Raw genomic sequence first — 27,895 nt, forward strand, 5'->3', positions numbered from 1 at the left:
TAGTATCCCATGCAAAGAGGATTTTAATCCAAGACCATAGATAATCTAGGAATTATTTACTTTTGCTTATCGTGTGTGTTTCATTTTGTTGACTGAATTCTGTCAAAGAAGCTTCCTTTTTTTTTTTTTTTTTTTGAAGCTTCCTGATTTTAGAACACAAGCCTTGGAACCAGAGACACTTGGAGTCTAACTCTTTGCTGCTTCCCTGCTGTGTGATCTAGAGCAGAGTACTTGCTCTTGCAAAACCTTGATTTTCTCCTCTACTGGGAGCATGAATAGTCTTGAGAGCTAACATTTAGAAAGTCCTGACTGTGTGCCTTCTAAGTGCTTTATATGTCATCTCATCCTCCTACAACTCTGCGAAGGAGCGCTGGGAATCCTAGGACCCGCTCAGTAGTGTGTGTGATAGATTAAGTGAGATAGTTCATGAGAAACATCGCACGCGCTGTCTGGTACGTTACGAGAACTCAGATATGTGGAGTCAGCAGTGGTCGCGGTACCTGTCAGTGGCTGTGTGACAAATAATCCCCCAATGTACTGCTTCTACAAAAACTACAATTTGCTGTCTCAGCATTTCTGAAGGTCAGGAATCTGGGGAAAACTTACCTGAGTTGTCCGGGTTCGTTGTCTCTGGTGAGCTTGGAATCAGCTGTCCACCTGGACAGTGGCGCTCTGAAGGCTCGACTGAGGATCTGTGTTGACAGCGGTTCACCCACTACGACTGGCCGTTGCCAAGGCTGCTTCGGGTCTCCGCTGGCCGTTGGTGTGAGGCCTCGAGTTGCTCAGCACGTGGGCTTTTCCGAAGGGCTGCTCAGGCCATGTCCACGGGCTTCCCCTGCCAGGACAAATGATCAGCAAGAGAAAGGAAGAGACTGAGCAAAAGACAGAAAGGGCAGGGTCTTTTATAACTTGATGTTGGAAATGACATACCTTCGCTTCTGCCCTACCTGGCTGGTCACACAAACCAACCCTGGCACAGTGTGGAAGGGGAGAAGACAGGGTGTGAATACCGGAAGGCAGCGTGAGGGCGCCATCTTGGAGGCTGATATTTGTGCCACAATGGTATTCGTGCTCTGTTTCTGGGTAAGGTGAAGCATGTATCAAGCCGTGAAGGGGGGATGCTGACCAGAGACCCTAGGAAGACTTCTCCAGAATTAAGGATGTACCACTGAAAACCCACCAACCTGAGCACTTAGTATGAGTCTACTTGGTAGGGTCAATGCAACTACCGTGTGTGTGGGCGGGGGGGGAGTATTTTCTTGACTTCTTATTTGCACACCCCGAGATGGTGCCAAATACTGTGTTTGCCCTCTGCCATTCGTTCACCCTCGCTTTTATTTTAATATTCTGGTACATATTTTTTGATTTCCCTCCACCGCAGGCAAGGCTCATCTTATAGTCCGTTCTCAAAGTATATAGCAACCCCTAGCTAAAGGTTCATTTCATTACAAACTGGCTGAAGGCAGTGAATTTATATTCAATCACCGGTCTGAGTGTTTTCCCCCAATTTTCTGGGGACGGATTCACTGCAATATTCCCTTAAATGGATTTTTTGGCCTTTCTCTCAGGCCTGCATTTGACATTTTCTCAAGAATGTTTATTTTTTAATTTACAACTTTGAGAGGTTTATTTTATGAGATAGGTTTTATGCAACAAAATATAATGGGTTCAGGGGTGGGGGAACCCTGTGAATTTGAAATTGACTGCCATGAGGAGGAATTATTCATTTCATTTGTGGGAGAAAAATGACAGCTCACATGAAAGTAGAAAGGTTTCAGGTCTCAATTCACAGACGGAACAAATCGCCTTTCATAAGTCAGCACGCTTGGTGTTTTGTATTTGCCATAAATATCTATTTGTGAGGCTTTTGGAAGGACGTGATTAGGATGGGAGCTCTCACTAGAGGATTTTCGCAGGGTCCACTTGGCTAAAGGGGCCTTTTGAATTAAAACAAAAGAAAATGAAGGCTCTTGCCTCATCAGAGCTTGGAATCGGACGAGCATGTCTTTATTCTCTTTCTTCTTCCTAGGACTAGCGATCCCTTCTGTTTTTCAAAAAGAAGATGCTTGGGTGCTTGATGCCTGGGCTCGCTCATTCTAATCATATAATGGTGAAATATTAACTTATCAAAGTGCTGCAAGCTTTAATAACCATTCTGCCCCAACTCTTTGAGCAGAAAGGGCTAGAAAAATCACCATGCTCCCATTTTCACCCGAACACCCCATACCACTCCATTAATTTCCAGGCATCGCCCTTCATTAGCGACCCCGTGGCTGAAGGACTGTGTTATGAGGCTACAGGGTCATGAACTGCACCATCTACCCCTTGGTTCATTTCACAGCTTGCTCCTTTCTTAATGCCTTACGGCTCATTTTTCCCCCTTCACTTGGCAAGAGGGACCTTTCCCAGGGCCTGAAATGGATGGGTATCCCACTGGTCCTCTTTTGTTTAATGCCTCTCTATTCTCTGAGCTTCGACGTGTACACTGTCACCGTAATAGTAGTGCTCACTCTGCACTCTCGCCATAAATGAAGCTTGGATTGCAAGGAAATTATGGATCTACAGTGTTTTTAATGTAGGTGTTTTTCTTATCACATCCATTTTTAAATGAAGATGGAACACAAGACAGTGAATGTGTAAACCCTGTGGCGGAAGAAGATGGTATTTGTTGAGTTTAATCTGCTCTACCTTTTTAAATAAATAAGGCAATTATGAGATGTGGGTATATTTTCCCCACTGAATGTCATTGACAGCCGTCTGCTTTAGAAACCCTGTGTGTATGAAATTAACTTCCAAGGCTGATAGAACCAGGGAGAGGGCCCACCTGCTAAGCACTGGGATTTCTCCCATCTGTCTGGATGATGAACTGTGTTACCTTTGACCTTTTCCTTTGGTGATTGGCAGGCTGGGGAAGACTACAGCTACTTCGACAAGTGCCTACTAAGGTGGCTGTGGGAGCAGAAATAAATTTACGTTTTCCCGTAAAAGAGGTGCTAGGTGCATAAAGGAACTATGGAGAGACATTGAGGGAGGGTTAAGGACATAAACTCTAGAGCCAGGCAGGTTTGGGTTTGAATCAAGGCTCTCCTGCTTACTCGGTGTGTGATTAGTATGTTAGTTATTGTCACTTAACAAATTACCTCCAAACCTAGTAGTTTAAAACAACAAATGTTAATTCTGCCATATGGTTTCTGAATGTCAGGAATCTGAAGTGGCTAAGGGCTGAGTAGCTCTGATTCAGGGTTTCTCCTGTGGGTATACTCAGGTTGTGAACTGGGGCAGCAGTCCTGTGAGGCAGGTCAGGGCTGGGGTCCCACCTTCAAGTTTACTCCCATGGCTATTGGCCTCAGGGACTCTACCATGGTGAAGGTCTGCCCATGACACTATATCTGGCTTCCTTGAGAGCAAGAGCAAATGAGCAAATGCCCAAGATGAAGGAAACCTTCGTATCTTTTCATAGCTAATCTTAGAAGTGGCATTCAGTCACTTCTTCTGTGTTCCATTAGTCACCCAGACCAGCCTCTATATATTGTAGGAGAGTACAAGACTGTGAATACTAGACTGGGCCAATTGGGAGCCATCTTGGAGACTGTCTACCACAACCAGGCAAGCTACCTCACTTCTCTGAGCCTCCATTTCTTCATCTGTAAAATAAGGAAATAATACTTCAGTGGCTTCAAGTGAAGATTGAATTTGAATCAACACACCTTATCTGAGTCCTGATAAAGTCCCAGTATTATTTTATGATCATGATCATAGTTGTCAGTATCTACCCTCTACCTTTCTATAGTGTTTAAATGGGCCTGTATAACACCAATTCCTGTTTTCTTTTTCTCCATGCCATTAGTGATCCCCCCACTTCCTTGAATTTCACCCTCTTTCTTGGCTGCCCAATGAGAATCCATCAGAATGTCAGTACCTAAAGTCACATGCGCAACCCTACGGAGTTTTCTCCGCTACCAGCACATGGAGGAGATGGTGAGTGGTAGAAACGGCAAGGAATCAGCATGAAGTAGTGGCCATTGAAAGCTCATTAAAAAGAGTTGAGAAAATAAACATTTCCTATAAAAGAGGTTTTGACCAGAGTTTGGTAGAAAGAGGACAAACGGGCCTATGAAGGATGTAAGAGTGGAAAGCTGTAGAACGTGGCTTCCCTTACTAAATAGAGACCACCTCTGTTTGCACACCCCATGAGAAATCAGATATGATCTTCGGAACTTTCTCTTGTAATAAAGCTCATGTGCACACATCCAGGTTTGCATCGATTTTTAGAGGGCTTCCCAGCTCTCATCCATTCACCCCAGGTTAATCAACTGAACCTGTAGGAAAAGAACAAGAATACAGTAAAGGCCAACACACTGTGTCAAGTTTTAATGCATATTTTAACCTAATGGGAATGGCAATTTGGTGTTCCTTTGTATACCTCCAACAATCGTTCATACTCCCACACATATTAGCCTTCCGGTGGTTTTGACGATTTCCTCGCCACTGGAGCTCTCTGAATGATGCCAGCTACCCATAATTTGTTTTTCTCAGCCATGATGTAATCATTAAGTTGCCGTAATGAAGATTGAAGGTTTAATAATGGGAAGTGTTACAAATTCCAATTTAATCATTCCTAAATTGATTAGTGACTTTCCCCCAAATGCCTGGCCGTGGAAAAACAGAGGTTCTAAGAGAGACAAAGTGCTGTGCTCCAAGTTTGATAAATGGTGCTTTGGTGTAGCTGTAATTGTGTTATTGAATTTACTCATCTTCCAAATGATGTTTGCATTGTCTCAGCCATATGTGTGGAGGGCCAGAGAAAGGTCATTAGAAGCTCCAGACTGAGGGCATGTGTGGGTTATGTGGTTCTGAACAGCAACATCGAGCTTAGTCAATTAAAAGAAACACCCAGTGCAAGATGTCCAGAGCCTCTTGCCACGGAACAGTCAGTGGCAAAATCCCAAAGGCCTATTTAAAAGAATCTGAAGATTCTGTAAGTAAATGTCTGCTCTTGGCCTGGGGCTCTTTAGCCCCTGACAAATGACAAGGGGGAGCCTCCACAGGCGGATTTGCAGAAGAGAACACCTATAAACAAATGCGGCGCGGACAGCCCGAACAAAGCCAGAAGTGCCGTAATTAGATAACGGCCCAGGCCTGGCTCACCGAGGAGATGAGCGGTGGTGTTTTCTGCCTTGATTTACTAATGCCAGATGTGAACTTTTTAACTTTCCACAAATAGGTTTTCCTCCATCCTGGTCATCTTCAAGACAGCAGATCGGGGCTATACTTCAGTTCAAGAGAGACTGAGAAAAGTTTTTGTTGCTGCTTTAGTTTCCCACGGCCCACTCATTTATCCCTTTCTTTGCCCACATTTCAGATGGACATGAATATTAATGCCACTGGCGTTTCTGTGTGTAGTAAATATCCCTCCTTTTTTCTCTGAACGTATTTACATCATACAAATGTTAATGGAACTCTGTAGTAGAAACTTGAAGATGTTAGTTTTACAAATCCATTAGAATTCATATGAGTAAACATTCTAAACCTTCGCGGTAAAGCTGGGAGACTATTTTGCCTGGGACCTAGAAAAGACGTGCCTTGAGGAGGTGGACAGAAGACAGGCCGACGGGGGCCCAGCTGCCAGTTGGCATGGGTGAGGGCCCTGTTATTACATGGCAGTAAGCCAAAAAGTGCATATGGCGGGCACAACTCAGTGGACAAGCCACCTCAGACAACTCAGCCTGCTTTCCACTCATGCAGATACAGTATTCTAGAACCCCCTGAAAACATGCCATATGCCTTTTCCCAAGTCTGCTTATGGATTAGGTTATGAAATAGGAACTGTGTTAGTTTCCTAGGGCCGCCATAACGTTCGTTTTCCTCACCCATGAAGTCACAAACTCAGTGACTTAAAGAGAAATTTATCATCTCAATGTTTTACAGGATGGAAGTCTAAAAACAAGGTGTTGGCAATGCCATGCTCCCTCTGAAGGTGAGCGGGAAATTCCTTCTTGCCTCTTTCTAGCTTCTGAGGGTCATCAGTCTTTGATGTTCTGTCTTCACCTGGTCTTCTCCCGATATTTCTTCCCATCTGTGTCTAAATTCTTCCTTATAAGGACACCAGCCATATTGGATCTGGGGCCCATCCTGTTGACCTCATTATAACTTGATGACCTCAGTAAAGACCCTGTTTCCAAATAAGCTCACCTTCTGAGGGACTGGGGCTTAGGAATTCGACATATAACGTGTTCTGGGGGAGACGTTTCAACCCATTACAAATACTAAGTTCAAAAATGGAAAAACAGCATCTAAATGCCTTCTTGTGACTTAGGTCAATTTGCAGTGTGTTTCTCCCGCTTGCATCAAAGCTTAATTTTCTGAATACTCAGAGGGAGAAAAAGAATAAAAATACAAAAGGAATACAAAAGAAAAAGGAAAAGAGTAGCATGTACTAAGAGTTGACCCTAAAAATGGCAGATTTTGACTGGTTGGTTGGGTAACTGACTCATAGGGTCTTGGGTTCTGAATTTAGGCCTGCCTTAACCAGCTCAGATGGCTTCAGCTCCTGGTTATAGATTCCTTCCAGCCCTGGCTGGCTTCTCTAGATAGATGTGCCATTGTTGCCAGAAGGGCTTGTCAGAGAACATACGAGTATCTCCCTCCCATTCCAGACTGGCATCCACAGCATCTGGTAGGCAGTGAGTGGGAGAGGAGAATGGGGCTTTGGAGATTCGAGATCCTGCCACTACATTTTACTGGCTGAATGACCTTGATCATATTACTCTTATTTCCTGAGCCTTTGTTCCCTTGTTCATACAAATCAGAGTTTTAAGTTCAAATGAGATGGTGTGAGCAAAGTACCTAGCCCATAGCACGGGCTTAATAAAAAGTCCGTTCTTCAAAGTGGCCCCTGCTTTCTGCAGTGCGAGAGCATGCTGGTATCATTGTAATAATCAGGAACACCGCACTTCGTAGTTTACAAAGCAGTTTTATGTATTATTACATTTAATTTCTGTCTATTGGATTGAGGGACTCTATAGAAATAATAAATGCTTCTTTTTAATTATTCACAACGGGTGGCCATAACTGTGGTTCTTTCTGTGTTAAATATTTTTTAAATATTTTTTTTAAGGAAACAGCTACTGTTAGTAATCTCAGAGTTGATATCGTCCTCCAATGCATTCGGTCTCAGCTGAAGGCAATTTTGCCAGCGGGGGCTATTTGGGCCGTGTATGGAAGCATTTCTGGTTGTCACAGCTGGGGGTGGGGGTCCTGGTGGCGTCTGGCAGGTAGAGGCCATGGGTTGCTAAACATTGTACAAAGCACAGGACAGTCTCTACAAACCTAGAACCATCTGGCCCAAGAGGTCAGTAGTGCCAAGGTTGAGGAACCCTGCCTTAAGGTCCCAACTGCTCACCTTCATTCATCGAATACAATCAGAAAATGGATCTTTGGTTTTTTTTAATTCCACCCTGCAAAGAGAACTATTTAAATCAGAAGCAATATTTTCTAATGTTACAAAAAGGAAAAAGTTAAAAAAAAAAAAAAAAGCCCAACAGCTTAAGTCAATAAGCATTTGATGAATACATAGCTCTAGCGTATTGTGTTGCTGATAAGTGACAGCTGTGGAAAGACCCAGCACTCAGGCCAGGCTCCAGCATTAAATGGCTCAAACTCTTAGGTGCCCTCACCGTCACAGCCGTGGCACAGTGAACCGGCACACAGCACTGGGCACTTTCACTCAAAGCTGACCAGAGGGTAGAGCTGTCCCCAAGAACAAGGCTGCCCCGACATGGTGGCATCCTAGATCACTCCAAATAACATGCCCCCCAAAATAATAACGTGCCCATTCCAAGCTGGAGTAGCTCAGACTTAATATATGTTGAAGTGCTGAATCTGGTGGGTGTGTTTTGTTTTGTTTTGTTTTCCCTGAAAGAAGATAGCTGTTTTGTAGAATCCGAATGCCTGGTAATAATCGTATTAATCATAGGAACCAGGCATCTGCCTAAAGTTGCTGTGCATCTTGATTGAGTCTCACAGCAGCTCTTTCGAGGGAAATACTGAGGAAACCATTTCAGAGTTGAGACGCTGAGGCTCTGAGAGCAGGGGATGAGCCCAGGTGTATGCAGCTGCTTGTGGCAAAGCCAGGGGTAAATCTAGCACGGCTGCCTCCTGTCCCCCAGCTTAACTCTGGTTCATAGTTCCATCGTTGAGCATGGTGAGAAAGTTTGGGAGGGAGGTGCCTTGAATAATTGAACACCATTGCCTGTGTTCGAGTTGAACGTAAAGTATGTGGCATCTAATTTGATCTCTCCCCATGGTCACAATGCTTCTTGGGTATAGTCCTAGAAAACTTTGCCTTCTGTAGCCCCACAGATAGGATTTGTGTTCACCAACCATCAGGTGTTCTCATAGGCACTCCAGAGTTTTCCTATAGACGTGGACCTCATCTCTATCATTCATTCGCAAATATGCTTGAAGTGACTCAGAGGAAGATACATTTGAGTGGTTGTGTTTTTCAGGGAGTAGGGAGATAAGAGGCACTTAAAACAATACAAATTTATTATCTCACAGATGTCTGCACTGTGTCCTGCTGGGTTAGAATCAAGGTGTTAGCAGGGCTGTCTTCCTTTCTGGAGGCTCAAGAGAAAGATCCATTTCCTGGCCTTTTCCAGCATTTGCAGGCTGTCTGCATTCCTGGATTCGTGGCTTCTCTGTCTTCCAGGCCCACAACGTTACATTTCTCCATAGTCGCATCATTCTCTGCTTCTCTCTTCCTTTTTTTTTTTTTTTTTTTTTTTTGGTTGCAGTAAAATACACATAAATTTTGCCATTTTTACCATTTTTTAAGCATGCAACACTTCAGTAGTGCTAAACATATTTACATGGTAGTGCAACCAACCTACAGAAGTTTTCATCTTGCAAAACTGAAACTCTGTACCCAGGAAACAACTCTCTGTTCCCTTCTGCCCTCACCCCTGGCAACCAGTACTACTTCTTTTGTGTATGAATTTGACTACTTTAGATACTTCATACAAGTGGAATCATAGAATATTTGTCTTTCTATGACTTGCTGATTTCATCTAGCATGAGTAACTGTTTTAAGTGAAAATTTTCTCTAATTTCTGGGAATGGAGAATCTGTGATGTTTGTCATAGAAGAAGAAATAATTGTAAAAATGAAGTACAGTGAAATGCCATTGTTAGATGTTAGCTGGGTTCTAGTGTCCTTTGGGCACTCTGACTTCCTGCCTTGCTTTTAGATTAGCACATACTAGCCAGGTACAAAAGCTGTATCAGCACCAAACTGAGATTCCCACTTTTTCATATCGGAGACTCAGGCTAGCAAGACAATAGAGAGAGTAAAACTCTCTTTTGTTACGTGATTCAGTGTTAATTCAAAGCCTGTCTTTATACTACTTGAAAATAGCTCAGGTGCTACTGGGAATCACCAGTGTAGCACATCCCAGAAGGAAAGAAGAAATGGACAGGAACGCACAAATAGTTTCCCCAGAGAAGCAAATGTTGCTGGAGAACGTGGAGCGTCCGTGCTATTGAGTGCACTGAAACAAAAGAGTGGCTTGCTGTCCTTCTTTCCTTCACCTGGGCAAGTTCTTATTGATTTTCAATTATGTGTCACCAGGTGGTAACAAAAAGCAGTTTAATTCCCCTTGAAAATTAGGATTCGCCCTGACTTCATGCCTTTCCTGCTAGTACCTGGTGGCTGTGAATGCTCATAAACCCCTTCCTGGAATCCCCTTGAGATCGCCAACCTAAAAACGAATCTCCAGGCCATGCACCATCTCTGCAGCTGGGGGCAGATGTAACCTCAGACGAGGTTTGGCAACAGTGTCTGGATGAGAGCTACAGACAATGAGCAGTGTCTAACTTAGCGGCAAATCCAGGGTGAATTCCTCGGGATCCATTTTGCCCATCTTTGGAATCTACCCAATGCCTTACCAAGAAGGAATGAAATGATGCTCAGGAGACAGGGGGAGAAAAATCCTTGCTCTTTTCCTGGAAAGCTGTTGTACATTTCTGTTCTGCTTTTTATATACTAGAGTATTCTTTCTTGCATTCCTTTGTTAGTTAAGAAAGAATCCAGAGGGGCACCTGGGTGGCTCAGTGGGTTGAAGCCTCTGCCTTCAGCTCAGGACATGATCCCAGGGTCCTGGGATTGAGCCCCACATGAGGCTCTCTGCTCAGTGGGAAGCTGCTTCCTCCTCTCGCTCTGCCTGCCTCTCTGACTACTTGTAATCTCTGTCTATCAAATAAATAAATAAAATCTTTAAAAAATATTAAAAGAATCCAGAGACTTCATTGGGGGTATATAGGGTTTTGTTTTTAAAATTTTTTTTTAAGATTTATTTATTTAGGGAGACAGAGCATGTGCATGCACTGGCACCCATGAACAGGGGGAGGGGCAGAGGGAGAAGCAAACTCCCCGCTTCACAGGGGTTCCCAGCTCAGGGCTAGCTCCCAGGACCCTGGGATCATCACCTGAGCCAAAGGCAGACATTTAACTGCCTGAGCCACCTGGGCGCCCGGGGTATATGGTTTTAAACAAGAATTCTGTTAAGATCACAAGGTTTTGGATTCACATTAAGGCAATTGGGCCTTCCCTAAAAATTCATTCTAAAGTTTCTGTGTGTTTAGGGAAGGGATGAAGATAAGCTAAGACCCGTCTCTAGGTCCTGTGCACTCAGACTGTGAACCAGCCCGACCCCCACTTTAATGGATTCACTAAGGATCCTCTCCTGGGTCTGAATCCTCGCCTGGAGTGTCCTAGGCATGACCACATATCATTAATGAAGCCTGGTGTTCTAGGTGAGGTTTTTGTTGTCATTGTATCAACACCTCTCTGGGACGCAACTACCCTGACTGGCTTACCTTTCATTGCTATTATTTCTTGTTACTTTTTTTCTTACAATCGCAGATACACTGTTGCCCTAAAAGAACTCCAGGTGCCTTTACCCCCTTTTATCACATTCTCTTATAGTCCTATCCAGTGAAAACTGTTTGCTTGGGGAGAGAAGGAACTTTTGTTGGTCATTTTAGATAGAAAACCATATGTCAGATTTGTAAAATCTTGTTAACATTGTGTTTTCTTCGCTTGAGAATTACCCTCTAGTAGGGGAACTGGAACTGCCAATTACAGCAGCCTCCTGCTGTGAAAAAACTGGTGCTATATTCCCAGACATCAGGCTGTGCAAGGAGAGAGCCCCCAATTGCCTTTTGCTTTCTTGCCTGATAGACAAAGCTTTAGAGTGAAGCATAATTAGCTTGACTGACAATCAGGAAAATACAGTCTTCAGTATCTGTTTTTATTTTAAGGTTGTCTTGTTTTGGAGACCCATTCCAAAGCCACTTTACAATTCATTCCTCGATGTAAAATTCAGCCAAATTGGACTGCTAGAATTTGTTTAAAATGTTCAGTGTGTATTTCAAAAGAAAGATAAATGAATCTGTGTAGTGACCGAAGAAACTTATAGTGTATCAGACTGTAACTATTAAAGAAGAAACCATAAATCCTGGTGGCAGGAGAGCTAGTAAATTTTTTTAAGCTGACTCCTTTGGGGGGAATTTGGATCCTACACTAAGTTCTTAATTTTATTGGGATGGAGATATTGCAAAAAGAAAATCGTTTCTCTGGCACTAAACACAAATAATACCCAACAATAATTGTGACTTCCCACTAGCTGCTCTCTGACCCTCAGATCTGGCTGGCGTCATCCTGGGGAAGTCCAGTGGCATGGTTTTGTTCTTCAACTCTGGTCCTTTCAGAGGTATTTATTTCTTAGCAAATTAGAAAGGGATACTTTGTTTAATTAGGGTTTTGTTTTCCAAATCCCCTCAGATTCCGTAGCCCAGAATCACCTGTCCTAGTAGATGTTCAGACCATACCCTCCACCCCCCAGCCTGAGGAAATGGATTTTTTTTTTTTTTTTTTTTTTTTTTTTGCCATAGGGATGCTGGATCTGAGGGGAAGGAAGAGATATGGGTAGGAAGAGCGGTTTCAAGATGCAGAAACCAAAAAATACAGGGAGGAGAGAGAGACCCCCTTTTCTATTTTGTAGGCTTTACATCCACTTATGATAAAAGTCTTTATATGCCATATAGATACGATATGTACAGTAAGTAGTTGTGCATGAATGGTACATTGGTTCCCCGAGCTACTAGTTGGGTTGTCCTTGGAACAAAACCTCTTGACACTGAGTAACCAGTAAGCTCCCAAATACTGTTCCATATGGTAGTCTCAGCTGTCTGCTTCTCAGTGTTGCTAGATCTTTCCTTCCCAAGTCTGACAGAGTAAGGTAGACCCTGCTTGAGGTCACTATGCAGTGAGCCCCAGGAGAACAGGAATTCTGCCACTGCTACCCCAATAAGATAACGAGTTCTTCCTGAAGCTTGCCTTTTTTCTTTGCATGTGTGCACATCTGTCCCGCCAGGCTAGGACTTGATCCTTTCCTTTCTCTCTGCCATTTCCTTTCCATCCTTGGTGATCCAAACCAGGACAGACCAGTGCATGCAGGATGCGTAATACTTAGTCCCTCCCTTGAAGCCTCTCATTTTCATTTGCAAAAGTGTGACCAGTAAATCTTGTGGCAAAAGCAAATTGAAAAAGCTAAACATGATAATGGAGGCCAAATGCTTAGCCTGTACCTGGTATCTGGTGGTATCTGGTGATGGCCATTGCTTTTGTTAATTGAGAGAATGGGACAGGACTTCCAGCACCACAGGCAGAGGGATCAGGAGGCCAAGTAGAGCCTCGGTTTTCTCTCGACATGCCATTATACCCAACCTAAAATGCTTGAGACTTTTTGTGACATTATACAATAGGATGAAAACTTCTAGACCTTAAATGGAATCAAGTTCCTTTTTAAGGGTTCACAAGCTATGTGACACTTTTGTGACAAAATTATGATTTGACACCTCTAGAGCAAAATTACCATTCAGACTGTTTGAGCTGATTACCCCTGTGTTGGAACTACAGACTTCCACCGTCAAAAAAAAAAAAAAAAAAAATTGTGAACACGTAGAACAGCATCACTGCAGATTTATAATGCCTTTGACATCTTGCTTTTCATATCATTAAACGAATACACATCACCATTTACACTCAAGCAAAAATGATATACAGCATCGATGCGTAACGTGAAAGACGAAACCTTGATTTTTTTCCTCGTTAATGAATATTGAGCAAATAAATAGAGCATTTCAGGATTCTGGAATCTATGGGATTCTGTTATTTATTTTCTTCATTACTCTAGCCACAATGTCACCCAGGAGTATCTCAGAGATGACAACCAGGCAATTAAAGACAAGTCTGTCCAGGCTCTGGCCCTCCTAGAGTGAATCATGGCCCTCTCTCTGGCCGCCCCATGGCTGAACCCCCGTCCTCAGGGAAGCTCAGGCCATAGATGACGTGGCCATTGCCGTGACATGTACTTTCTCACACATCTGCACATGTCTGTGCTCTGACATCCGCTGTCCACAGAACCATCTAAATGAGTTAATATTATCTCCAGGTTTTTCTGAGAAAGCAAACCAGTAATCCATGGGGGGAAATTTTGCATTTCTTTTCCAGATGACCACAAGAACTTTAACTTGTGTTTGGGGGTACAGAGGCAGAGACAGTGTCTCTAAACCGATGCGTGAAGCAGACTACCTCCTTTTTTGACATAAACACATTTGTGGGCATCAGTGCTTTGTACGTTGATGAGATGAGTTTCACTGACATCATCTCGCTGGTGTTTATACAGCAAAGTGGGGCGAGTGTCCAGAGGATTCCACTAAAGATTTCTGGGTTCTCCACATTTACACTACCTATCCTGAGTTCATACAGCTTCCTGAGTTACCTGTAGAATTGGCCAGGAACGGCTGCGACATGCTACAGATACAAGGGTGCACAGAGCAGAGGCCTGACCAATGGGTAGCTCTATTCAAGCTTGGCTGTTTTTACTGAAATAAATTATTGGGTCAGGATTTTCAGTTATTTCCTAACATGACTAGACAAGATGCTGTACTGGTCTCTCTCAGCGGCTTCATTCTGAGGCTACTTTGATACATGTTATAATGAGTGCTAGGATATTTAACATGAATCCCTGTAGTCATGAGTAATCCATACATAGGCTGTGTTAAATTCATTTGTTGAGTGAAAATAAACATTGTTGATTTCTTTCTTTGTTCTTGATCAGCTAAGAAAACTTGGGAAGAGTATATTTATATCACATTCAATGTTAAACTTTTCATTTAGAAAACATGGTATCATAAAGAAAATGATTGGGGTACATAATATGTTCCCTGAAGAGAATTTTTAAATTTCTTAATTCATAGAAAACCTATGGTTTTCAGTGCATTGTTAAGATGAATCAGGATTTGAGGTCTCGGACAGTTGGTCCCATTTATTTTGGTCTTAATGACTCCGACAGATAAGGAGCTAGTTAGCTTGTTGATTGGGTCTGTAATGACCTTTAACCATCACAATGGAAAAGAAAGCTCCTTCCCGTGGAGGACACAACTCACGACACGGGCACTAAGGATCACTGGAGAGAATGTTAGCATTATGTTAGATCATTATTTTCCCAATCATTATTCTCTCAATGATTGGTATTTTTTTCAGTGGGATTATTTTGCTCATTTTCGTTTGCTGTTAGTTTCCCAAACCAGCAAACTTTCGGTTGCCTAAAACACCAACAAAAAAAAATCCCCACGATGTCTGTTTGAGAGTTCTAATAACAGATGGATCCTACCATCTTCCCTGCACATTATCATCTACCTTCTTCACTTGAAACAGGTAACACACTGCGCTCTCATGGGAAGACCATGGTTGGACTCGCAGAGACAGACACACGGATGTGATTCCTGACTACCACATACAATTAGGGTGACCTTGGGCAGCTTGCTTAATTGCTCGAGTTCCAGGTTCCCCCTCTATGAACTAGGAATAAAAGAGAGTGCGTGCGGCACCTGGGTGGCTCAGTGGGTTAAAGCCTCTGCCTTTGGCTCGGGTCATGATCCCAGGGTCCTGGGATCAAGGCCCACATCGGGCTCTCTGCTTGGCAGGGAGTCTGCTTCCCCCTCCCTCCCTCTGCCTGCCTCTCTGCCCACTTGTGATCTCTGTATGTCAAGTAAATAAATAAATAATCTTTTAAAAAAGGAGAGAGAGAGTGCGTAAGTCTTAAAGCTCTTCTAAGAATCGAGATCATGCAGCCAAAGTTTCTAACACCGTGTTGGTGTATGATAGGAATTCTGTAAATTCTACTCTGCCATTAAAACCTCAAATATGCAGAATGTTGCGGACAATTAAATGGAAAAAAGGATTCATGAATATCTGTGCTGAGACACAGCATTCAGGCATAGGGAGTTACCCGACCCTGTAAGAGCAACATTTGAGTGTGGGAGAAAGCACCACTTAGAGGCCATCAGTCTCTGAAAGACAGGTGTTGACATCAGACCTGGGAGTGGTCAGTAAAGACCATCACTGCAGGCACCTTAGTAGAGCCCGCCCACTGGGACCACCCAGGTCCCTCCTGTTCCTCCGATCATGTCCATAAGGAAAGCAAACCCGCCCGAAGTAAACTGCAGCCAATAGATGAGGGCCACATTTGGAGGCTGCACTATGTTTAGAGTCCTTCATGGGAGAAAAAGATAAAAAGTAAGGTGGCAGGGAGCGGGGGGGGGGGGGGTCGGGGGGGGCCAGGGCAGAGCTTGTCTTTCCCCATTGATAACCAGCCTCTAGGTCTCTGTACCGCAGTGCCTTTCCAGCTTCCATGGCAGGTCTGCTGCCACCTGTCCCGGTCCACTTAACCGGGGTGGTCGGCATGGGCTAACAGGATGATGGGAACTGCTGCCCACAGGACGGGGCCTTGTGGAGAAGTTGGTGGAAGCCCAGGCCCACATCATACCCCCAATGGGTTCTCACCTGAGTCACACAGTCATGCACTGGGGCCTTTCTTCACCGAACACCTCGTGTCTCCTCATCAACACCATTTCCCTGTTCCTGAGTCTCGGCAGCTCTCTGACTGTGAGCTAAAGCTGAAATGTATTCCCCTCCCCACTTCTGCAGAAGACTTTTCTAAAATAAACATTTTGTTCTAGTATATCAGGATGTGTATAATTTCAGTGTTAATATACGTGTTCCATGATTTCCCTTTTTAATTTGCCCATGTCAACGATGGGGAGACCATCCTCTCAGAATCAACAGAAGAAATCCATGACAGAGAAATCAGGTCTTTCATTATATTATCTCTTTGGCTGAATTTTACATTTTGCTGGGTGGGGGTGGGTGGGTGGGTGGTCATAGCTATCTTTTTTTTTTTTTTTAAAGATTTTATTTATTTATTTGACAGAGAGAGATCACAGTAGACAGATAGGCAGGCAGAGAGAGAGAGGAAGGGAAGCAGGCCCCCTGCTGAGCAGAGAGCCCGATGCGGGACTCGATCCCAGGACCCTGAGATCATGACCTGAGCCGAAGGCAGCGGCTTAACCCACTGAGCCACCCAGGCGCCCTGGTCATAGCTATCTTTAAAGGAATTGACCCAACTTATCAAAGGACTGATAAAAGGGTGATGTCTATGTGGAAGTGTTATTTTGGTTGGGGACCTAGTCTCTTGACTGTCTGTCAGTAATTTATTGTTGCAGAAAAAAAGGTCAACAACATCTGTTTCAAACTCAATTGTATGGCCATTTATTTAAAAATCTTAGCAGTACTTAAGGCTGATAGTTCCTTAAATATATGATTTTTTTTTTTTACCAGTAGACATTATGCTATTTTGTGTCAAACCTTTCTTCTACTTTAAATGTAAGCCTTTTTATCTTTTTATCTTTCTTACTTTTTCTTACTTTTTATCTTTCTTCTCCCATGAAGGACTTTAAATGTAAGCCTTAATTGCATCTTAAAAGGATAAAATTGGTTTATTCATTCAGTACTTTATCAGGATGAGAAGAGCTAAAATGAAAGCTGCTCTGATATCAGGGTTGAACAAGTAAATATTTGTCAACTCTAGGCAAGTCTTATCATCTCACCTTAATTAATTCACCAGTGGAGAGGGTATCACCATGATACCAAGAGGCACACAAGCGTACATGTTTACACACACACACACACACACACACACATACACACACACAGACCACACACTCTTTCTCCCTCTTAGATACCCAAGAAGGCAACATATATCTGAATCTAAATTGTATGGACCATATATTGGATTTCTACCTTAACACCATTCCAAGGAACCAGAGACCATCTTCTGACTACTGGTAATTTAGTTTTAAATGTATTTCTCCCTATGACTACTGCTACTGTTTTTTTTAAGAAGCTTAAAAGAAATGGTTATTATTTATGCAGGGTTTGTGCTCCCTCTGCTGGTTCTATAATTAACTAATAAGTCTAATTCCCATAACTGTGCTGATGTCATCAGTTATTTTTGTGCCTGGACATGGAATTACCCAAATCAGCATGTTTCTGTTCAAACATCATCAGGAAAATTAGCAGGGGGCCAGAGGAAGACAGTTGGCCTCATGAAGAAAGTAAAGAAAACATACATTTTGATTTGTGTGAATTTGTGTCTGAAAAATGTAAATGCAATTTTATGCTTTGGTTGCTCAGTGCTGGAGAAAAGTGACCCATCATTGGTAAAAGTGGGATATTACATCCCACCTTCTCAGCGGGCTTTGGAAATAAATAAGGCATCTTCATTATTGGAACAAGATTTATTATAATATGTTTTACAGGTGAGAAAAATAGAAGCTCAGAAATGATAGATGCCTTGCTAGCGAGAGCTGTTCTGGGGGTAAGAAAGTAGATTTCTATGGCACGGAGAGGCCAGTGTCTTGGTTTCCTGGGTCTGCAATGTCCTTCTTTACAGGTGTGGAGATAGTAGTGTCACTGTTTCATAATGTTAACATGGCACCTGGGGGCATTAAGAACTCAGGCTCTAGATTTGGATCAACTGAGGTTTCACTCACTCTGGTTCCAGCAGTTCCTGTGTGATTCCGAGTAGGTTCCCTCACCTTTTCATCCTCACCTTTCTTGTCTACAAACTGGAAAGACAACCCTAGGCAAGTGTTTTACCTCATGGAGTTATCATATGGATTAAACTAAGTAATGTCTGGTGCGGAGTAATGCTTAAAATATCAGTGGTGATGATCTGAGAATGGTCTTTGGTCATTCCTCGTGGTGATTGTTTCTTCGACATGAAAACAGCTGCTTTTCCCAGTCGTAAGAACTTCAGTTTATTACGAAAATAAATTTGGGGATGGGAACTCCGAAATGGTGAGGGTTCAGTTTGCCAGAAAGGTGTGTGCACTTCTAGACAAACAGCTTGAAATAGGAGTTGTGACATTGAATGGACCTCTAGGAGGAATCAGCTGGTGCCCCAAGTGTAGAGTGTAGAAATTCAAGACAAATTTCCTAGGGATGACAAGCCAATCAGACCAAAACATCAATATTTAAGTAATGTTTTATGATGATAATAATAATGCAGAGACTTCAGATCAGCTGCTAACCCAGAGAAGAGATTTGAATAAACATTCTCTGGACGTAATGTGTTCATTTATTCACACATTGTTTCATCCACCTATGTAGTTCTGTGTAAAATAATGCAGCACTTTGCATGCTTGTTCTAGAACCTCCTGTTTCTCAATTAGCACCATGTTCTAGCCGTCTCTCCATGGCAGTAAAGGTAGATCTTCCTCGTGGTCATGGTCAATATTATTCTTGGCCCACTAGGTCCTTAGCATTTATAGATACTACTCCACCCAGCTTAATGACTGTGTTTTCAGATAATGCAGATTAATTCCAGTAACCACCTGAGCAGCGCAAGCAGAAGAGGCAAATCCGGAGTGAGGATCCATGTCATCCTCAAAGGGAGTCATCAGCAGCTCTCCGACTACTCACATCAGCCCATTTCTGTTCTTTCAAGGGAGAGTTTGTTTGGAGGCTCGTTGATGTCACAATGCAGTGCCCTGCTCAGGTGAGCGTAGGGAGGGGGTCATTGTTAATGGGCTTTGGGGGTGAGAGAGGGAAGCAGCTGGAGACTGAGTCACTGCCTCTGCCTGCTCAGAGGTTGTCTGGGCTCTCAAACTCTCCAGCTCTTGAAGATTTGGCTGAGAACTCTTGCATCTGTGTCCATACGGGTAATTTCAGCCATGTGTGTGAACCTCGTCTGAAACATACCTGCCTGTGGCACAAAGCTGGGCTTACCATCCTGCCCAAGGGACGCTGTATCTCTATTTGTTTTCATGCTGGTTTAAAAATAGAGAGTGTTGTGCTAGAAGAGCTTGCTGTGATCTGATTACTTGACTATAATTTGTACCTGTACTTTTCACAGTTCCTGGCTACCCTCTGCCATCAAAATATTTGGAATTTATTCTTTAAACCGTGTAGGCCACTTGGGTTGTTGATTTTAAACATGCTAGAGGTTTTATAATGGTTATTTTTGTTGGCCAGCGCTGACCACTCTGCAAATGACCTGTTGATGTTGGACAAGGATAAGAGGCACTGAACACAATGCAGGAGATGGAAAGAGATCAAAAGGAAGGAGTGTGTTCGCTTAGCAACAGTGCTCCGTGGGTTAGCATGGAGATCAATTGTCTGTGCCTGTGAGGTTTGCAGAGTTGCGTTATTTGGCCCGTTGCAGGGATTAGGCGTTCTCTTCGGGGAAATTCAGGAGTTTCTCAAACTGTGTATTCGATTACAGCATCAACGTTGTTGACTTTGTAAAATCATTGTAGATCATATAAAATGATACATAAATTTACATATGTGTATATATATATATATACATGCATATATGTGTGTAAGTATGTATGTGTGTGTGTATAGTTGAGGCAAGAAGGAAACAACTTTATGTATATTAAAATGAGTGTTTCTGGGAAACAGAAACAGTCCCGTTTCTGCCGGCCGCTCAAGAATTCACAGTGAGTCCATTCACAGGCCTGCCTGCTGGCAGAGGACATAGCATACTTTGTCCCAACTGTTTTCTCTCATCACTGTACTCCTTGGCTTTCATTTATTCAGTCTCGAGAGTGTCCGTGTGTTCGTCGCCCATTTCCGGTGTCATTTCTCACCGTGCATATGTCAGAGAGGAGACAAGAGAACATGCGTGTTTGACAGCTGCCCAATAAATTATACAGAAGAACAAGTTAAGGACAACTGCAGAGGACTGGGGGGAAAAAACAACCCACCAGCTATGTGGCTGGTTGAAAAGAATTTCCTTTGGAAAGCTTGTGTTGTCGACAGCAGTTGTTACTTCATGAATAACTTATAAAATTATTCAACCGTACCCTCTTAGTTGAAGCGTTGGCTTGGTTTGCCCGGGAAGCGGGGGGGGGGGGGGCGTGGGGGGAAGCAGCCCTGAAGTCACTCAGAACTTGAAACCAAGTGAAATATGGGGGCCAGAAAGAGAGCCGAGCACACACGCGTGCGCCTTGGCACTCCCAGGAGTAATGCATGAGTCACAGCAGTTGGGGGGCAACAGCGGGAAGCCCGGCCCAGCCACAGCCACTCGGCCTCCTGCTCGGCTCCCTGGAGGAGCACGGGGTTCTGGCCGGGAGCCCGTAACAGGAACATCCAAGTGTATCTTCCCCCATCAGTGTGCGGGACTCTGTGTGGCCGATAGTTTGTGGCTTCTTGGCAGAAGAGAAACAAATGACCGTCTCCCCGTCAGAGGCAGAGAAAAGAAATGTGTCTGTGGCCCAGTCTAACTCCTCACATCTCCCCTCCCTCCCCCCACCGCACCTCTGCCTGAGACCCCACCGCCGACACACCGTATTGACTCAGCCTTTGTGTTCGTCATGGATCCCGCCCCGACCCCAGGCGAGCGTATTTGTGGGGTGATGTGGTGATGAAGAATTCATTCTGCAACCGCGAGGCCATTTGTCCTCCTCACATGGGAATCAGGCTTGCTGCTGCGGCCTCAGCTGTGTTCTAACCATTGGGCAAAGTGGCCCATTAAAAAAAAAAAAAATCCAAAAAAACGTGGCAGCATGTGTCTTCCTGATTGTGCTTGGCTCTCACGGTTTTCTCCCTGTGTTCACCATTCATACGAGCAGGGCCTTTCTGTTACTTACGAGAACCAACTTCCCACTAAACCACACGAGCAGAATTCTCTTTAAATCTGTCCGCAGGGGTCGCCTGGGTGGCTCAGTGGGTTGAGCCGCTGCCTTCGGCTCAGGTCATGATCTCAGGGTGCTAGGATCGAGCCCCACATCGGGCTCTCTGCTCAGCCGGGAGCCTGCTTCCTTCTCTCTCTCTCTGCCTGCTTCTCTGCCTGCTTGTGATCTCTCTCTCTGTCAAATAAATAAATAAATAAATAAATCGTTAAAAAAAAAAAAGAAAAATCTGTCCGCAGGCCCATGCATGTGTGATGAGAAGCCGGAGTGTCGTGGGATTGAGCAGAGGGAAAGCCGATGACCTAATGTGGTAGTGCATGACGTCGGCGAGAGTGAGAGTTACCTGGCCTCAGCCGGCTAGTAGTTGTCTTCAGCAAGGGGAGGTGCTGTTTTAACGCAAGTGGGCCGATGTGCTGGCGGAGGAAATGTGCTCCCCTAACCCGGTCGCCTTTAGACAGGTAGTTGGCAGCTCAGCCCCTCTTGGAAACCAATTTAACTTTGGTATTTCTCCCCAATTTGTTTAGTATCCTTCGTGATCTTGTTTGGCACGTCTTTGCACCATGACCAAAGTGACAGATTTTAGTCTCTGTTGGATTAATCACTGTGTTCTTTGATCCATGGCATGTGTTCCCCATAGACATTTAAAGTCAACATATTCAACACTTGTGGTCTGGAGGTTCAAAGTTGTTAGCCAAGCTGATAGACGGGTTTGGGCATTTGCATCCAAAAGACTCTTACTCCTCCTCCTCTCTCTCTCTCTCTCACACACACATTCACACACACACACACACACACACACACACACACACATGCATTCACACACATCCACTCCCAACAACACAAATATTGACTGTACCAATCATTCATTAGCAGTAAAAATTTGAGAGCAATTATTTTTTTACTGCGCTTGCCCTGAAAGACACCATTAATTACCTGATTGCCTGTGGACTAAAGCCAGTTTCGGTGTCCCCAGAGTCTGCTCCCCACCCAAAAAAGGATTTGCAGCTCCAGGGAACACGGCACAGGACGTCGTGTGGCAGGCAGCGCACGGAAGTTGTGTGTTGACTTCTGAAGTGAGACGTCAAGACGTTCCCTGCCTCGGTATTGGATTCCTACTGTGTGGAGCTCTCAGTCAGGCCTGGCAGTGACGGTAGATGTCCCCGATGGCCAAGACTCCAAGCGGAGGTGGGCGTTTGTGGATTTGGCATTGTGTCAGCTTCTTGGTTTTTCTGTGTGTGTGTTTGTTTTGTTTCATTTTTAAGAGCATGAGAAAGGTTTCAAGTCATCCTAGAAATAATTATCAGGGGTAAGGACGTTGTTGACCATCGATTTGGGGGTTCGATGAACCAAGGTTCCTGATGGATGGCATCAGCCCATCTTTCCCCCGGAGATTTTAGTTGTGATGTTTCACAGATGGTTGTGACCCAGGGCACATACTCTTAATGCTGCTGGGTGCCTTTCCTCCTTCTTTTGGTCTCCTTAGTAGAAGTATGTGAATGCCTTCTGGAATGTAAACCTGTGCCCTGAAAGAAAATGGCCATGAATTTCTTCTCAATCTAGAGAGCACTACAAGTCATTCGTAATGTATCTATTTATTTATTAGAAGTGGGCTGTTCCTTTATTAAAAATGTATTGATCGTACGAGTGGTATGGCCTCTCTCCCCACCAAACGGAAATGAACTGCGACTTATTAATGTGTCTGATTACATGGTAGGGCCTCAGTATCTGGTGCTTGAATTCATCAGCCTGAGTCTAGCTGTTCCACACCACTTGTTTTCAGAAAGCGTGTGAAATATGATCCCAGTCTGAGCCTGCAGTGTCCCCCATTTTTAAAGCTAACTTGAAATAGCTGAGTAGTAAGTTAAACAAGAGCTTGAGGATGTCCTCTGAGTTCTCTAGGGTAAAGGGGAATTGCAGGGGAGAACATTTATGGGATAGGGGGCATCTCAATCCAGCTCGGAGGACTGTGGGATGGATCTCCACAGCGTGAGAGGCCAGGCTCAGGGTAGAATTTGGGAAGCCGTTTCTGAAAGCCATGGCCGTTGGAGCTCACAGCGGAACTGGGTTGCATTGTTTCCTTCCTTGGAAGATTTTTAAATTTTTAAAATGTGAATGGAGAGTGAAGGAAAAGGCCTCCTGGGTCCAGTGCCAAGCTTCCTCATGTTACCACCTTCTGGAAGAGCAGCCCGCAGGTCGTCCTGCCCGGCTGTTGCTGGTTGGAAGTGTGAACCGGACTCACCACGAGGGAGCCAGTTTTGGTTTTCGAGCCAACTGCCTTCTCCACGGAAAGCATTTGTTAGAACGGGTGCTTCTTATACCCCGGACTGAGGTTATTTTTTTAGCCAGGGAAAGCCAATACGCGGAAGGGAATAATGGATTCTTTCACAGCCTGTGCCATAAGAACAAAAGTCCAGGTTGCCACTTACTATAGTTTAAATGATCGATTCTAGCTTGCTTTGATTAAATTACATATTCAATTATTTTTGTTTGAAATTAAAAGCTTGATTATATTACCGAATGCTATGTAATTTCATACACGCCGTTCACTTATTTAACAATGAGGCACAGAGTGTGATTAACAATGTGGCTGCCAGTGGGAAGAGGCAAAATAATTATTTTTTCAATATACAAGTCCTCATCATGATTCAGAAATCAATATGCATCCGTGGAGGGTTTGTTCTCGCCGTGGATTATGGACTTCAGGGTGGCCTCCCCTCATTTCCCTATGAATGTAAAACCTGGAGATTTTGGCTGGCCAGGCCGGTTTTTATTTCTCTCTCTCTCTTTTTTAAAGACTGATGTTTAACTACAACCACTGGGACCTAAATCAGAGCATCCAGTGCCCAAATATGAATATTAATCAGACGCCAGGCCACGGAGCCCCTCTCTGAGTTTGACAGTTTAAAGGATCAGTTAGTTAATTAGAAGATGACATGGCACGCCAGGTCCCAAGGCTCTGTCCTGCCTTCTGTCTCCTCTTTTCATTTTCCTTTTTGACAAGTTGGATTACATCATTACTTGTAGTTTCACTTGTTATCCCCACCGTGAAATAAGAATATTTTAAGCTTTAATTATCCGTGATTTCTTCCTGCTCTCTCTCTCTCTCTGAAAGACCAGGCTTCAGTAAAACTCAAACACACAAGCAGAGGTTCAAAAGCCCAGGAACATCATCAGCCTCGTGACCCCAGCCATGCCGCACACGGCATCGTCGAGAGAAACTGAACCTGCTTAATGGGTACTGGAAGCTGGTAGTGGTGGTGGAGGTGATTAGCTTGGAATAGGAAGATGCCCGTTGGGACTTTGATGTCACATCACAGTCGCTGTATTCCTGCTAGCACTCGGGGACCTCCTGCGGGGAAAACAGGTCGGTGCCCAGGTCTGCTGAACCATCGCTCCTTTGGGCGGGGCTTAGGAATCTGCGTTTAATTAACCCGCCACCTCACCTACCCAGTAATGGGGGATTTCTGGTGCACCCTAACGTCTGAGTGATTCTGTTCTAAATGTTTTGGCGTTTTTCTTGACATGATACTGCTCTTTTCAGAAGGCAAAGTTGGCATGTGGTTCCTAGAGGAGCCTCATTCCCAGGAGGGGGAACGAGGTCCAGACCCATGTCTAGTTCTTCACGGTGAAGCGTTTTCTGACGCTCCTCATGGAGTTAACTCTTTCCCCTATTCTCCCCACACCACTCCTCCTGCAGCTATCAGAGCACACCTGAAGTCAGTGGTGCCGTTCAGTCTGTGTGTCTTTGAGCCTTAAGGACACTGAGCCACTCAGGAGAAGCAAGAGAGGCTTAGTGTCCTCCCTGACAGACATTAGTGATGAGACTTTAAATAAGAACAAACTGAAATCTTCCATTTCCTGGGAGTGCTATGAGCCAGCCCCGGTACCGAGTGATTCAGATAAGCTTTCTCAGTGGTCTTCGCAACAGCTGTGTGCTTCGGTGAGGACACGGACACTCGGGCAGAAACAAGCCACATCCTGGGGGCTGAGCGGCATTCCAAGTTTGGCAGTCTGAGCCGCAGTCCCTGACTCTTCTCCCTGCTCTGCAAAACCTCGCACAGTGGGTGCTTATTTACAGGTGACAAAAAGAAAGGATATTTTTAGATGTCAGAGGGCACTTCTGAGATGCCTGACCTCACTGACAGGAGTACACACGGAAGAGAGGTGGGGAGCAGGGAATTTAGATCTGCTCAGACTTTACTGACTCCTGGAAGAGCTTGGACTTCCGGATGCGTCCGCATTCATTTAGAAGCCAGGAGGAAGAAGAAACACATGCATGAGACCTTGGAGGGATCCACGGGCAGCAGGAATGTTTGCTATCAGGAGGAGTTCAGAAGGACTAGATGGTTACCAGGGTCAGAGAGGAAAGGGAAAGCAGGGCCAGTAGTGGCAATTTCCTCGGGGCGGGAAGGGGAAGAAGCATCAGCATAGTGGTCAGAAGCTGGGCTCATATCCCAGCTCTGCCCATAAGCGGCTGGGTGGCCAAGGCCACAAGGCCGCCCCCATGTTTCTGGGCTGCAATTCCTTTTTCTCCCAAGTTGGTAGAGGTAAAGCTTGTCCTCCCGCTTAGAGAGGTTGAATCAAGGACTTCCAGAAGGCTCTTGGTTGTGACATTCGAGGGGTCCTTGTGACCGTAGGTGAGATGTGTTTGTCTGTAGGAGGGACAGATCATAAGGGCCAACCAAATCGCATAGTGTCGAGGTGAGAAAGAAGAGGGGGTACCTCCTCGTAGATACCTCTGTCAAGAATTGTGGCAGTGAGCAGCGGGCAGAGGGGGAGGTTGGGGCCCCACAGATTTGAGCATCTTCAGGATGAGGAAACCTCTGTAGGCCTGGTGGTTTCCAGAGGAAGGGCAGACAGCTAGGGCTGGGCCGGAGAACACAGTGGGAGGGATTGTAGCAAGACCGTCTCTGTGAGTCTAGAAAACCTGAGTTCAGAGGGAGAGAGGCCCCCGTTCCCTGTAGACACTGGAGGAGCCAAACAAGGGCAGTGGGATAGAGCCAGGAAGTGCACAGAGTTTCTTTCTCCACCGACACGGATAACTTGGGGCCGGGGAATAAACAGGGAGACAGATGCATGGATTGCATAGACACATATGTTTTCATGAGGTTCCTAGAAGCAGTGATGGCTTAGCCCGTGTCAGTCTGAACCAATGAGGAGTCCTCCTGTCCTGGGTTCAGAAGGGCACGAGAAAGCTGGGAGTGAAGGTGGGAATAAAGGAGAGGGGAGAGGCAGGAACTGGGGGTCTGCTTCACCGGCATCATGCCCGTGGGAGACACGGAGGACGCAAGTGAAGACAGCGAGACGGATGAGACAGGCTGACTTGCTGCTGTACGATTCGGTACTGAAAAGAAGAAATGGTGCCTCATTGTCCATTGTTCCGTGCACTCTGGTCAGCGTTTCTTCCTCCAGGCAGGGAGCTTCCCTGTCACCAGGCGCAGGCTGGATGGCATGTATGTTAGTGCCCGTGCCTGCCGTCCCTGGAGGGGTGCGGCTGCAGAGAGCCCGAAGGGATCGTGCCGCGAGTACTTGGTCAGTATCAAGTCACTCTGTTTTGTCAGTTCTTAGATTGTGTCCCGTCATTCTAAGGGGATTTTTTCCCAGTTAAGATACTAACAGATTGAGGGCGCCTGGGTGGCTCAGTGGGTTAAGCCTCTGCCTTCGGCTCAGATCATGATCTCCGTGTCCTGGGATCCAGCCCCGCATCGGGCTTTCTGTTCAGAAGGAGCCTGCTTCCTCCTCTCTCTGCCTGCCTCCCTGCCTACTTGTGAACTCTGTCTGTCAAATAAATAAATAATATTTTTACAAAAAAAAAAAAAAAAGATACTAACAGATTAAAGGTCTTTACAAGACAGTGTGTATATTTGACCACGCGGTTCATCAGGCACTTTTCCCCTTGATAACTTGACTGGTCTGTGAGCCGCCAAGTGGCAGAGAACTAGCGGTCCTTGGCGTCCACGGTACAGTTAATAAGTCAGCGTGCGTGGCCGGTGAAGGGGTCGGTGGCGTGGTGTGCTCAAGCAGAGCTGTGAGGGGACACGCTCTGTCTGTATGACCATGTATTTGCTGTTCTTCCTGTAACAAAATGACTTGCCCCAAGGTAGGTCTTGGTAGAGGGACTCAGGAAGAAGATGGGCAGAACTCGGAGCGGGTTGATGGGGGAGGGCCCTTCGGGGCAGAAGGTGGAAACTGAAAGGAGATGCCATTAGCGTTCCTGGGTTCCTCCCATAAAATAAATCATGGTTTCAGGATACCCATTTCCTGGTCTTCTTGTTGATCTACCCAGTGTAGCTCTGCCTACCCCACGGTAGGCAGGTACCCCACGATAAAAGATGTGGAGGTCCCAGGCCTCCAAACATTTGGATGCCCATTAACAGGTTCTACACCTTGGTATCTCTGGATATTACTGTCTCGCTTCAGTAAGCCCACTAATATCAGATATATCCTATCAGAGACTATTTTAAATCACTTCAATTTTCTCTGCCCTTGGGCTCTGCCCATAAGACCAGAATCCGAAGCGGATGAGTGTGGCCTGTGATCTAGTGTTTTACTTCCCCCCCATTTGTATTGCAGGCAACTTCATTAGCTTTTGGACGCCTATAGATCAGTTTCAGAGACGAAGTACAATGTCAGATAGTTTTTACCCAGTTCTCAAGTATATCGTTGTTATATTTTCCCAGAGAAGTGTTAAGAAAAATTAGGATAGCCCTTTGTGAGAGCATTTTTCTCTTAAAACAAGTCATTGGTCATAAGATTGTTTGCTTACTTAATCTCTGAAGTGCTGTTTTATA

At 44.8% G+C, this 27,895-nt stretch overlaps 1 protein-coding gene across 4 annotated transcripts in view; it reads left to right on the forward strand.

Annotated features, from left to right (window-relative positions):
- Nucleotides 1-27,895, forward strand: part of PDZRN3 (PDZ domain containing ring finger 3) — a 241,875-nt gene that overhangs the window by 154,167 nt on the left and 59,813 nt on the right. The window contains exon 1 of one of the 4 annotated variants that reach the window (XM_044253151.1): nt 18,810-18,964. The exons of the other annotated variants lie outside the window; for them this stretch is intronic. Coding sequence (XP_044109086.1) covers nt 18,947-18,964 — 18 coding nt within the window. The 5' untranslated portion in view covers nt 18,810-18,946. Of the gene's footprint in view, nt 1-18,809; nt 18,965-27,895 lie in introns of those variants that run through there. 4 annotated transcript variants of the gene reach the window in all.

This window comes from Neovison vison, chromosome 6 (genome assembly GCF_020171115.1).
Source record: "Neovison vison isolate M4711 chromosome 6, ASM_NN_V1, whole genome shotgun sequence".
Lineage (NCBI taxonomy): Eukaryota > Metazoa > Chordata > Mammalia > Carnivora > Mustelidae > Neogale > Neogale vison.